Here is a 13344-nt window from a genome sequence, read left to right as displayed (position 1 = left end):
TATACTGCATGAGCCGCGGTGGGCGGGGCCAACAATCACACAAACACACCCGCTCTTCTCTTTGGAAGTATTTTTTAGTTTTTAAACGTAATTTATTTGTCTTGGGGCGTAACATTAATTTACTGGAGCTCAAAATGTCAAACCCTCTGCAACTTCTCTTCATCGTGGTGAAGAAGACTGTGGAGCCACTTTGGGAGGAAAATAACGGTACACGACGTTAGCTGAAGGTTAGCTTCTCAGAAACAGGTAGCTCGAGTGGACAGCTAGCTGCTGAGAGAGGGAGGCTCAGCCATGGAGCGCGGAACTTTTTCAAAGTACTCCTGGACCGACTTCGTCTTCTCCGTGATCGGAGTGTGCACTTTTCTCGTAGACTGGGGCTCCGATGTTTGGGTGGCCACTGAGTTTTACTGCCGAGGAGACTTCTTCTGGTTCGGAGTCCTGGTTGGCCTCATGGTCCTGTCGTCCGTCGTGGTCCAGATGTTCAGCTGGTTCTGGTTCAAGTACGACCGAGAGCTGCCGGGCTTCAGCGCACAGACTGGGGCGAAAAGCGTGCTCTTCGGGGACCGAGTGAAGTTGTCTTGCCTGCTGCATGTTCTACAACTGGGCTTCCTCTTTAGGTAAACCAGCAGGTGCTTTAACGCAGAGTTCCCAACTCTCAGCTGTCACCCAGCGCCACGTAAGGAGAAGACTAAATGACAGGATTTTATGGAAGTGTGGCAAGGTTAAAGTTTTATTTTAGCTTTAACACTAGGTTTTTCATGTTTGAACAGCAACAGTGCACAGTCCATAAATTGAAACTGAAATAAAATTTGAATTTGATAAACATCGGGGTAATGCAGCTGCTTGATTGTTCGGATGCGCGTCTTCTCCTTTTGAGTTTAAGACTCGTCTTAAAACATATTTATTTGCCGAAGCCTCTGGCACCTTTTGAAAGGTTGGCTCTATTTTTCTATTTTCTCTAATTCTCTATTTTTTTTTAAATGTTTGATTTTATTTTCTGTTTATGCTATTTTATATGTACAGCACTTTGTGAACCCCGGTTTATTTTAAAGTGCTTTATGAATAAAGGTGTTATGGTATAGTAGTACCTGTTTTGAACATTTTAAAGTTTGGCACTGATAAATAAACTCAGGGTGCTAATAATTTAAAACAGTAAAACATCCCGGGTTTTAGCTTTAGGAACTAAGTAAATGTAAAACACATCTGTTAAATGTTAGTAAGGTCATTTCATGTAATCACTCCGAATTCATCACTGAATCTGTTTCTCAATAAGTGTTTCAACAGCAGCTAAGGTCTCTGCCTGTTTGTTGTGAAAGTTTCCTTAGCATAGCTTTTTCACTTTCTTTATTTTCTAATCAAAAATGAAACCATATATTTTTCTTTAAAACACCTCAAGCCATGTACAAATGTCAGTGTCAGGTGTGGTAAGTTGTAAATCCAGTAAGTCTGAGCACAACTGACTGCATAAAAATGAATTAATGAGGTATGAAAAGCTCAGTCACACTGTTTTTGACCTCTCCTAATGAATCATACCCGATTATTTCCATGAGTTTGGTTTGTTCATTGCTGTGTCATTTTCTCACGCTGCTCTCCCATCCGCACTCAGACACATCTCCGCCATACGTCAGGGCTTTAGAGTCTGGTGGAGGAAAGAGGAAGGGTCAGAGTATGCTGTTTACCTGACACATGACCTGAGCATGCTCCGTCTTATCGAGACCTTCTGTGAGAGCGCCCCTCAGCTCACCCTGATGATCCACGTCATACTTAGCACCAACAAGGCCAGGACCGTTCAGTGTGAGTTCTCTCTCTGTGAACAGCAAGCAAACATCACAGTTGTGCACTTGTTCACTTCCTCTTGGTTTGACTTCTGTTTTTCAGTTGTAAGTATTGCTGCTTCAACCACCTCCATAGCCTGGATGGTAGTGGATTACCACCGCTCCCTGCGTGCCTTCCTCATAGACAAAGCCAAGCAGGGATGGGGGTCCTCCTTAATCTATTTCCTGTGGAATCTGCTGCTAATCGCTCCACGGGTGGTGGCGCTCGCCCTGTTCTCCTCTGTCCTTCCTGGATACATCGCCGCCCATTTTCTGATGCTGTGGTTCGTCTTTGTGCTGTGGGCGTGGCAACAGAGGACAAACTTCATGGACAGCGTGGGTGGGGAGTGGCTGTACCGGTCCACCGTGGGGCTCATCTGGTACTTCAGCTGGTTTAACGTGGCTGAGGGTCAGACCCGTGGCAGGAGCCTAATCTACCATTCCTTCATGACCATAGATGGGGTGATCCTGCTGGTGACCTGGTGGTGCTACAGAGACCTGGTCCAGACTGATGCGTTCGTCCTCCCACTTCTCATCTCTCTACCTCTCACTTACCTCCTGGGGCTGCTTTTTAAAACCCTGTACTACTGCTGTTTCCACCCTAAACTGTGGAGACCCCTGGGGAGGGAGCCCGGACTTCCCAGTGATCTGCCTGATGCAGAAGTGTCCTTTAGAGACTTTTCCATCCAGGACAGCACCCCGTCCTCTACACTTGTCAACAAACGCATGGCCTGCCATGCCACTAATTTTTACACAGATCACAGAGTCCTCCGAAACCCTCACGGCACAAACGGTGCCGAGCCCCCTCATCTGTGATGTCTGGCTTTTTACTGAATGAAGCATCTGTTTCTGTTTCTCAGATTTGTGCTGCAGTTTTTTTCTGCAGGCTTAGTGCACTAAAATAGTTTTCCAATGTGCACTAAAACTCTGAAGTTTTCCTTGCCAAAGTGCACTTAAGAACATAAATGATTGACAAATTAAGATCAGACATTAGCTGGTCTCCAACTTGTAGCTTCATAGTCCAATGTGCACATAGGACAATATCACCTCTGCCAATGCGAATATTCCCACTAGTGCAAACATGTCTGAAGTGAACCATTCCCTTCTGTGGATTCAAAGTACAGATTCTAAAATCTTACATGAAACAAGAAACTTGCAATAATAAACTTGTATTTACACTAAGTGTACTTTTACATTCAAGCATAAATATACAGACAGTGTTTATATTGTAATAAAGGGGATTTCTGGATACATTTTTAACTGAAGTGTCAAATGAAATACCTGATGAGCACTCAGCTCAGTCCAGTGTTTACAATAAGATGCTCCCACAGTGGCTTCTTACAACCACAAATACTGTACTGTAACTATACAAACACTAGTCAGCCACAACATTAACACCACTTGCCTAATTGTGTGTACATCCTCTCATGCTGTCAAAGCCTCTCAGACCTGCTGGGTTACCAACACAGGAGCTGTGAGAGCGTTTGTTGGTTGGTAGGTTTATGGGTGTTCTCAGCAAATACAAAATCTGCTCAAGGTTTTAGTGTTGTGGCTAATGTATAAATTACATTAGAAAAAAAATTGCATACAGCTTTAATTTTTCATTCTGTTTGAAGCAGGAATAGTTTGATAAGCTAAACCAAATCTGTTTGTGTGCTTTTTAATTGTGTTTTATTACTCCAGCCTGTTAGTAGCCTAAATATTACTGTTAAGTGTGAGCAGAAAGACAGTTTTTCTATATAGGTGTTATAGTTCAGTTCACTTTAGGATTTCTAGAAATAGATTTAGAATAGAATTGTATTTATTCAATATGTAATTATAAAAACTAAGCTATAAATGGTTTAATACAGAGACTTGGTTAAAGAGTAAAATAAAAACAGCAATCTTACATTTGTACAATGTTTCTAGTGGGTTTTCTTTTTTACTAAAAGTGTGGGAGATCTGGATTTTCCCTCTAAATTGAAATTTGTTTTTGAAACACTGCAAAAATTGTTTCTGAGGTTTTAAATTACCTTTGTCGTCGTGTGTGTGTTTTATTTTATCTTGTTAGAGTTGCTGCTGGAACCTTTTTGAATGTAAATTTCACTGTAAGTTCGTTCGTTCATAGTTTCTTTTCAAAAGCTGGTCAAGTGTTTTAAATCCATTAGCTTAGTTTCTCCTTTTTTCTTTTGTGTTGTGAAGCGAGTTCAGCTAACCTGCTGATTTGTCACAGACATGAATGTTTTAGATATTTCTCTGCATTTAGCTGCCAAATCTAGTGTTATTGTCGCTCATCCATCCACTATCTGTTTAGCTTGTTCAAATATGTCATGTGCCAAAATACTTTTGCTTTAGTATACATGCAGAGCTGAAAGCACATCCTTCTCTCAGCTTTTTCAGTAAACCTGCCTCCACATCATCATTTACATCATTTACAATATGTTGAAACTGTTCTGTAAAAAAAAAAAGAGTTGATAGTGTTTGGAGCCACTTTTTGGCATGCTGTCAGCTGGTATGAAAAGTTAAGGGGATTACTTCCTGTTAAACATTTACCTCATCTGTCCCGTGCAATTATTAAAGTAGTACCTAAGTTAAGTCACTTCTTTTTGTTTTTGTGTCTTTCTGCAAACCCAGATTACGAGCATCCGCACATCTTTTTACTGTAAGTCATTGACTTACAGTAAAAAGATCTGGGCTTCCTCTTTAGGTAAACCAGCGGGTGCTTTAATGCAGGGCTCCCACCTCACAGCTGTCAACCTGTGCCAGGTAAGAAGACTAAAGGGCAGGATGTCTGGATGATGCTTAAAATATCCAGAAAGGAATTTCAGTTTCAGTCTTTCTGACAGTCATCCAAAGACGATGTTTACTGTTAGCGTGATATTCGCCAGCAGGAGGTGTGTATGTGTGTGAATTAACACAATGTGCCTTTAAGATAAGCTTCAGGACACGGGCTGGTTGGTAGGAGGGGTTTTGAAACTCTCAAATCTTGAGTTTACTTTCGTTATCTGTCTATATAAGTTGTCTTTCAGCTCATGCATCACATGCAGCTGTGTTAGAGGCACGCAGAGAGACGGGTGAACATGTCAGGCACTCAGGCTAACTTTAAATACTCCTGCTGGGACTTCCTCTTCACTTGTGTGGGCCTGCCGCTGTACCTGGTTGACATAGGGCTGGATATATGGACCGCTGTGTCCTTCTATAAGGAAAAGGCCTACGTGTGCCTTGCTGTTCTGCTGTTTCTGCTCCTGGTCTCGTCACTGCTCACTCAGGCTTACAGCTGGCTTTGGTATAGCTATGACAAGTTTAGGATGAAGACAAAGGTCGAGGGCTGGCCTACCAAGAGGCTGCTCAAACTGCTGCATGTTTTCCAGCTGGGCATCTACTTCAGGTAGTATTAAATTAATAAAGCGTGTTTAAAGTGCCTGTAGTGCAAGAACTCCATCAGGTTTGTGCATTAAACCACAAGAGTACAGATTTCATCATCTGTAGTGCTGTGGTTTTGTCAGTTTCATTTTATCTTATTTTTGAACTATTATGTGAAAATCAGCATTTATAACTTCCCGAATTCCCGAGTCATGCTTTAATTTTCTCTGTTTCACAAGATAAGCTACATTTTGTTTTCTTTCCTTTACTGTGTGTCGGGCAAACTGATTTTATTTGCTCATTTGCTTCCATAACAAGAATGCTTTCAGGAAAATTCAACTGGGCGTGTTTGACATTTGGATTTGCTTTACCTGGTTGTGACTCATTTATTATATTTTGGCTCTCAGGCACGCAGGAGTCCTGGAAAAGGCTGTAGAAAGCTTCTGCACAAAGCTCCCTGACCCTGAGGGTGTAGCTGTGTTTCTGAGCCACGATCTGAGCATGTTGCGAATCGTAGAGACGTTTTCAGAGAGCGCTCCGCAGCTCACACTCATGCTCACCATCATTCTGCAGCAAGGCCATCTGGATCCTGTTACAGGTACAGTTTATTACTCGAGGTAAAGTCATGTATGTTTTGGGCAGAAATAGTGACACTGTAAAATAAATTCTTAATGAAAAACTAAGTGGGGAGGCTCATTGCTACTTTAAAGTAAGTTTAAAGTCTTCAGATTATTAAAGATCAGCTCACCCATATTCACTTCAACTAAGCCGAAGTATTTTTATGCTAGCAGTGTACTTTCTTAGACATAGAGTATGCACTTTTTGTACACAGTACAAATACAATATGCACAATACAAAAGTATTCAGCCACAGATCTTTGATCTCAGTGCCACAGGTGTACAAAATAATTAAAGTAGCTAGCCACGCAGTCAAAAACATTTTTAAAAGAATGCTTTGTTCTAAAGAGCTCACTCAATTCAAGTGTGGTGCTGTAATATGAAGCCATAGTTCAGTAACCATTCAGTTTGTGAAATGTCTCCCCTCCCAGATATTCCTTTATCAGCTGTAAGTGAAATTACTCCAACCTCAGTGTTTAGAAACCTCAGCAACCTGGACAGGAAGTGGCAGACCACATAAAGTTACACAGCAGGGTCACCACGCGCTGAAACATTTGCCGGCGCTCGGCTAAAAAGATTTAAAAACAAAGCCATGTTTATTGTACTTACATGTTTTTGTTTAAAGTATTATTCCTGATTAATTTCTGCCACATGCACAAAAAACTGATAAGAGTGAGAGACCAAAAACATCTATTTGGCCTAGAACGATTAGCCTAATACAAACAAATACAGACACATGTTCTTCTGTGCCACAGTTTAAAAAAAAACTTTTTAAAAAAAGTAATGTAATTTGTGTCCTTTGTAACTCCAGCTACCGATCACATGCATATCAAAAAATTTCTTGTGCAGGAAAATCCCTAACCATTAAAAGGAACAATGCTTGAAGAGGAACCCAAGACAGGTCATTGCCTTCCACATGACCCTCACAGAATCAGCTGATTTCCTTGTATAAGAACTCTGGTATATTTGTTGAAATCATGCAAAACTTTACCTTCAATATACGAATGCTTTGTGAGTTACAGGCTGGTGAAGTACATGGGAGTGGTTTTAAATGTGATGTTGTTGATCTTCGATAACTCCTTAAATACAGGCGATATCCACGTGAATTATTCAGCGCTGAAAAACATGTTTGAGCTCAAATCAATTTTACACCCACTTCAAATGTTACAAATTGAAAGCAGATTTTTTTAAATAACCACTAATCTAATGGCATAAACCAGTGTTTCAATCACAAACCTGGACCAGTTTAATATCTGTGATGCTTGGGATGCATGGGATCCTTGTTCTTCTTCCTGATCATTCAGTTGGGAAAACTTAACAAAGTGCTTTTTAGGTTATTTTTATGTGAGTGATGGGGCCTGATCCAAACAGTTCTACCATATCAAAGGTCTGATTTTTATCTGCATCTTGAAGCCAATTTTTTCAAATGTGTTTTTTCAGACCTAAAATTTTCATATGTGACTCTGTTGAAAACTGAGGCCTATGCTAGACTTTTGCACTTTTGCACAACCTGAACCTAAATTTTCTCTAAATATACCAAAGTTATGATACATTAAAAGTCTGCTGATTCTGGGACCAGTTTGCTTGTCTTTATGTGGAGTGGCACACTTCACAACATTTCTCTTTGCTTGTTCTGACGCTGCCTCTTGTTCTCCCTCAGTTCTGAAAGCCGTCGGCTCGGCCTCGGCTATCGCCCGCACTGTGACGACCTACCATCGTTCACTGCGCTCCTTCCTGCCTGACAAAGAAAACCAGAAGATAACCTCGTCAGTCATCTACTTCATCTGGAACCTGGTTCTCATCTCTTCCCGTCTCACTGCTCTCGCTCTTTTCGCCTCCGTGCTGCCCTGCTTCATCTTTGCCCACTTCATCTGCTCTTGGTTGGTTTTATTCTTCTTCGCTTGGCAATCCAAGACGGACTTCATGGATAGTCCTTGTGGAGAATGGCTTTATCGAGCCACTGTTGGCATCATTTGGTATTTCGACTGGTTTAATGTGGCCGAGGGGAAGACGCGGTACAGGACTGCGCTCTATCACGGGTATATACTGACTGATATTTGCATCCTCTGTGCTGTGTGGTGCTGGAAGATGAGCACAGATCCTCCTGATTTTGTGATAGAGCCCATGTACGCTTTAATCACAGCTGCCTGTGTTATTGCAGTTTACGTCCTCGGTCTAATACTTAAAATTATTTATTATAAAGTCTTCCATCCAAACCCTGACAAAGATGAGCTGAAAGGGGCCAGCACAGAGCAGCAACCTGAAGGTGAAGTGGGACTTTGTATGTTTGCAGCCGCAGCAAACATGGCAGCTCATCATCCGCCCGCCCCATCAGCACACTGCAATAAAAGAATGAGGAAGCTGGCCGAGAACTTTTACTCCTGATGTGCACTTGACATCCACAGGATGACTAGAAAGAGACCGAGTCATGTAGAATGTTTTATAGAGATCACTTGGCTGTGTTTTCTAGGACTCTGACTTTTTGTCTGATTTAGCCATAGATATAATGTCTCAAGGCATTACTCATCTTAATGTGGAGATGAATTTGAATATGCACTTTCTGCTGTGCATTAAATCGTTTCACTGTGTGTCAAAACATTTCAACATATCAGTCATTAAATTAAAGGGGAAATGAGAGGCTTTAATTATCAAATCTGTATTAAATAATTGTTGTTTACATGTGAAGAGATCCTTTTTCAAAGGCTGTTTCACTGGATCATCTTTTCTAAAGAATGTAACAGGTTAAAATTATTGTCAGCAGTTACTGAGTCTGCCATCCCTCCTCCCAGACAAGAAGGTTTCTACAAATGTCCACGTAATCAGTCTCACTGTGCTTAGCACTGGATTAAGTTGCTGTTACCATAAACTGAGCAGGCGTGTCAACAAAAACATTTATAGCATTTTTTCCTCTTCACACAGTTAGCTGGTAGATGGCAGGCGTCTGACTGTGGGGTAACCTGCTATATATATCTTGTTGTCACATCAACATGTGGACATGCAATGAAAATATTCCTTACCCATGTGAGTAAAGGGGCTCTGTAGCTTCATGATTAGTGTGCATTTGTTCTTGTTTTTCTTACTTCACTTTGATTTGTGCACGGCTGCAGGGGAGGCGGACACAGCGGAGCTCAATGAGCTCGTCACACCTCCACTGCATATGACGTGTCGGGACCTGAGGTTGTGTGTGTAATAATGTAATAATAATTTACACTTTTTATTGATCCCCGTGGGGAAATTCTTCTCTGCATTTAACCCATTCACTCAGTGAAGCAGTGGGCAGCCACCAGTGCAGCGCCCGGGGAGCAGCATGTGGGGATGGTACCTTGCTCGAGGGTACCTCAGGGTAGCCGTTCAGGGGATTCGAACCCCTGACCTTCCGATCATGTGTGTGTGTGTGTGTGTGTGTGTGCGCGCAGCTGGCAGCTGAAAAGCTCTGGCCGAGAGTTCCTGGACATCCAAGAACATTATGTTGATGCTAAATATGTATGTAAATATGGTGTCTGTATACAGGGAGTGCAGAATTATTAGGCAAATGAGTATTTTGTCCACATCATCCTCTTCATGCATGTTGTCTTACTCCAAGCTGTATAGGCTCGAAAGCCTACTACCAAGTAAGCATATTAGGTGATGTGCATCGCTGTAATGAGAAGGGGTGTGGTCTAATGACATCAACACCCTATATCAGGTGTGCATAATTATTAGGCAACTTCCTTTCCTTTGGCAAAATGGGTCAAAAGAAGGACTTGACGGGCTCAGAAAAGTCAAAAATAGTGAGATATCTTGCAGAGGGATGCAGCAGTCTCAAAATTGCAAAGCTTCTGAAGCGTGATCATCGAAAAATCAAGCGTTTCATTCAAAATAGTCAACAGGGTCGCAAGAAGCGTGTAGAAAAACCAAGGCGCAAAATAACTGCCCATGAACTGACAAAAGTCAAGCGTGCAGCTGCCAAGATGCCACTTGCCACCAGTTTGGCCATATTTCAGAGCTGCAACATCACTGGAGTGCCCAAAAGCACAAGGCGTGCAATACTCAGAGACATGGCCAAGGTAAGAAAGGCTGAAAGACGACCACCACTGAACAAGACACACAAGCTGAAACGTCAAGACTGGGCCAAGAAATATCTCAAGACTGGTTTTTCTAAGGTTTTATGGACTGATGAAATGAGAGTGAGTCTTGATGGGCCAGATGGATGGGCCCGTGGCTGGATTGGTAAAGGGCAGAGAGCTCCAGTCCAACTCAGACGCCAGCAAGGTGGAGGTGGAGTACTGGTTTGGGCTGGTATCATCAAAGATGAGCTTGTGGGGCCTTTTTGGGTTGAGGATGGAGTCAAGCTCAACTCCCAGTCCTACTGCCAGTTTCTGGAAGACACCTTCTTCAAGCAGTGGTACAGGAAGAAGTCTGCATCCTTCAGGAAAAACATGATTTTCATGCAGGACAATGCTCCATCACACGCGTCCAAGTACTCCACAGCGTGGCTGGCAAGAAAGGGTATAAAAGAAGAAAAACTAATGACATGGCCTCCTTGTTCACCTGATCTGAACCCCATTGAGAACCTGTGGTCCATCATCAAATGTGAGATTTACAAGGAGGGAAAACAGTACACCTCTCTGAACAGTGTCTGGGAGGCTGTGGTTGCTGCTGCACGCAATGTTGATGGTGAACAGATCAAAACACTGACAGAATCCATGGATGGCAGGCTTTTGAGTGTCCTTGCAAAGAAAGGTGGCTATATTGGTCGCTGATTTGTTTTTGTTTTGTTTTTGAATGTCAGAAATGTATATTTGTGAATGTGGAGATGTTATATTGGTTTCACTGGTAAAAATAAATAATTGAAATGGGTATATATTTGTTTTTTGTTAAGTTGCCTAATAATTATGCACAGTAATAGTCACCTGCACACACAGATATCCCCCTAAAATAGCTAAAACTGAAAACAAACTAAAAACTACTTCCAAAAACATTCAGCTTTGATATTAATGAGTTTTGTGGGTTCATTGAGAACATGGTTGTTGTTCAATAATAAAATTATTCCTCAAAAATACAACTTGCCTAATAATTCTGCACTCCCTGTATATATGGCCTATATTTGTGACTGTGTTTCTTTTGTAGTTTATTCCTATATGAATATTAAAAACTTGACTCAAAGTATTAAAAATGTATTTACATTGCTTTACAGAAAAAGGGAAAATTCATAGGACTGTGGGGGAAAGAGTGATTACCTCAGTTAAATAACCAGTGTTGACTATATTAGGTTCAGCTTTAAGGACCTCTGCATGTCTCCAAATAGGCAAGGCAAGGCAAGTTTATTTGTATAGCACAATTCAACAACAAGGTGATTCAAAGTGCTTTACAGAGACATTAGAAACAAAAACAAATAAAAAGCATGATTTAAAATTGATTAAAACAAGCAGACAAACAAACTAACTAATTAACAAACAAACAAACAAAACAGTATATAAAATCAAAACAGATAAAATCAGAACAATAGATAAAATCAGTAGTTAAAATGTACGTTTTGAAATTTAAGCTTAAAAATATAGCTTTGAATGTCTTTGAAATGAGAATAATACAAATAGAAAAAAAGAAAAGTGGACAAATGCTTTTAAGTCGGAGCATCTGAACATTTCCACTAAACTTTACATTTGTGAAAATGACATTGGTTGTATTTATGAGGTTTCTACACAACACTTAAGCTTTAAATAATGTGCATTATGTTTTTTGTTGTTGTTATTGTTTTGAACCACTCGAATGCAAATCTAAACTCTGACATGAATGTTTTCTCCTTTTTTACAAAAGATGTTAGTTGTGAGTTCAGCTCACATGTTGATTAATCAGAAGAAATGAATATTTTAGACATCAAATCTCTGTTTGTTGAAAACTTTTTCATCTCTTCAGTGTAATTATTAAAGTATTAAATCACTTCTTTTTCTTCTATGATGTTTTGTGTCTTTATTTCCACATAAACTGATGAAGCAGTAGTGATGGACTGCCTGACAGATGAGGTCAGCAGGAGTCTCTGTGAACTGTGATGTTTGTTGATGACACTGTGATATGTAGTGAGAGTAGGGAGCAGGTGAGGTGGAGGTGTGCTCTGGAGAGAAGATATAGCTTCTCTCTAACTGTGACAACTTTGACATGAGGTCAGAGGTTCAGGACCAAACCACAGTAACTCCAGCAGCTGAGTCTGCTGCAATAAACCATCTACAGATTACATCATCGGTTTTATGTCTCCTTGTTGTAAAATAGGCCTGTGTGTAGACTCATTTAAGAACTGGGAAAATGTTGATACATGAGTCAAGTCTCAGTCTCCTGACTTACAATAACAAAAGTTTTCTTTCATTTGTTGTAACTGAATTTATTTGCTTCTTCTTGTGTGTGACAAAAATGCTGTTTTCCAGAGAAGCTGGTTATGTTTCATGATCGTTTGGCTCTCAGTCACAGAGGATTCATGGAAAACAAGAGAAACACACAGAGCTTCTACACAAAGTCAGTAAGAGTGTGTCCAGATTCCTGAACCATGATGTCCGCATGTTATGGATGTTCGTGGCAGTGCTCCATGGCTTATGTCATGTGCATGCTCACCATTTTTCCTTCAGCTGGATCCTGTGACAAGAGTTTATTACTCAAGCTAGGTCATGCATATTTAGGCAAAAATTATGAGTGACCATGTGACGAAATTTTGGATGCAGTACTACTACGACTCTAATAATAATAATCATTATAATAATTTGGGTTTAGAACCCTCATAAATATAAATACTGAAGTACAGGAGATGACAATGTGAATTTATACTCCGTCAGTATCAGAACAGAGCAACCAGAAGTTAACTTTGACTTCTGCACGTCAGAACGTACAACATACGTTGTGCACTGCAATGAGGAAGCTGGTTTAGAGCTGTTACTCCTGATCTGCATCATTTGACATCCACAGGAGTCATGCTATACCACAAATTTTAAATTTAGATCACAGGGTTGTGTAGGATTAAGGACTTGGACTTGCGTCCTGATTGACCACAGTTCCAGTCTCATATTACTCAGCCTAATGTGGACATAAAGTCTCATCTGCACTGTCTGCTCTGGAGAAACATGACTGTATGAAATTGATGTTTGAGGGCTGAGAGGAAAGACTTCTTTGAAAGATATTTTAATGGATCTCTAAATAAAATAAGTGTGAAATTGGTGTACAAAGCATGTTGACGAATGTGTTATTGTTTAAGGTAAAAGAGAAAAAGAGGAAAAACACGTATTATTGGTAAACCTGTTCCAAGAATATTGCACTGTTACTAGGCTGTACTTTATTGAAGCGTAATACATTCACTAAATAAATGTTAAATGAGCTGAAAGGATACCAAGCTTCCCTTGTTCTTTCAAATGTATGTGAGCTCTGTTTATTTTCTCTGTTTCACTTTTGTAATTTTTCCTTAGAAGAGACTAATAATTAAAGAGGAAACAAATATTCTTTTTACCCCAGGACTGATATACTGATGAAGAGCTGAGCATCAGCATAGAGCACTCAGGTGTGTGTTAACAGAATGTTACACCTCCCAGGAGAAAATTCATCCCAAAGCCAGA

The 13344-nt window shown here is 40.6% G+C and overlaps 2 protein-coding genes across 2 annotated transcripts; both read left to right on the top strand.

Annotated features, from left to right (window-relative positions):
* Window positions 1-4391, top strand: LOC146363291 (XK-related protein 8-like). The gene is made up of 3 exons (XM_084918532.1): window positions 1-617; window positions 1607-1794; window positions 1879-4391. Exons 1-3 carry the CDS (start codon window positions 292-294, stop codon window positions 2628-2630), a joined length of 1266 nt encoding a protein of 421 aa, XP_084774658.1. The 5' UTR covers window positions 1-291; the 3' UTR covers window positions 2631-4391.
* A 132-nt stretch (window positions 4392-4523) lies between these two features.
* On the top strand, window positions 4524-8803 carry LOC146363290 (XK-related protein 8-like). The gene is made up of 3 exons (XM_084918533.1): window positions 4524-5181; window positions 5564-5754; window positions 7434-8803. The coding sequence occupies exons 1-3, from the start codon at window positions 4874-4876 to the stop codon at window positions 8156-8158; spliced, it is 1224 nt and encodes a 407-aa protein (XP_084774659.1). The 5' UTR covers window positions 4524-4873; the 3' UTR covers window positions 8159-8803.
* Window positions 8804-13344: the final 4541 nt, after the last annotated feature.

Source organism: Perissodus microlepis, chromosome 22 (genome assembly GCF_051167445.1).
Source record: "Perissodus microlepis isolate ML-2025 ecotype Zambia chromosome 22, ASM5116744v1, whole genome shotgun sequence".
Classification (NCBI taxonomy): domain Eukaryota; kingdom Metazoa; phylum Chordata; class Actinopteri; order Cichliformes; family Cichlidae; genus Perissodus; species Perissodus microlepis.
The sequence above is the reverse complement of the archived record's forward strand: the minus strand, read 5'-3'. Positions and strand labels throughout refer to the sequence as shown.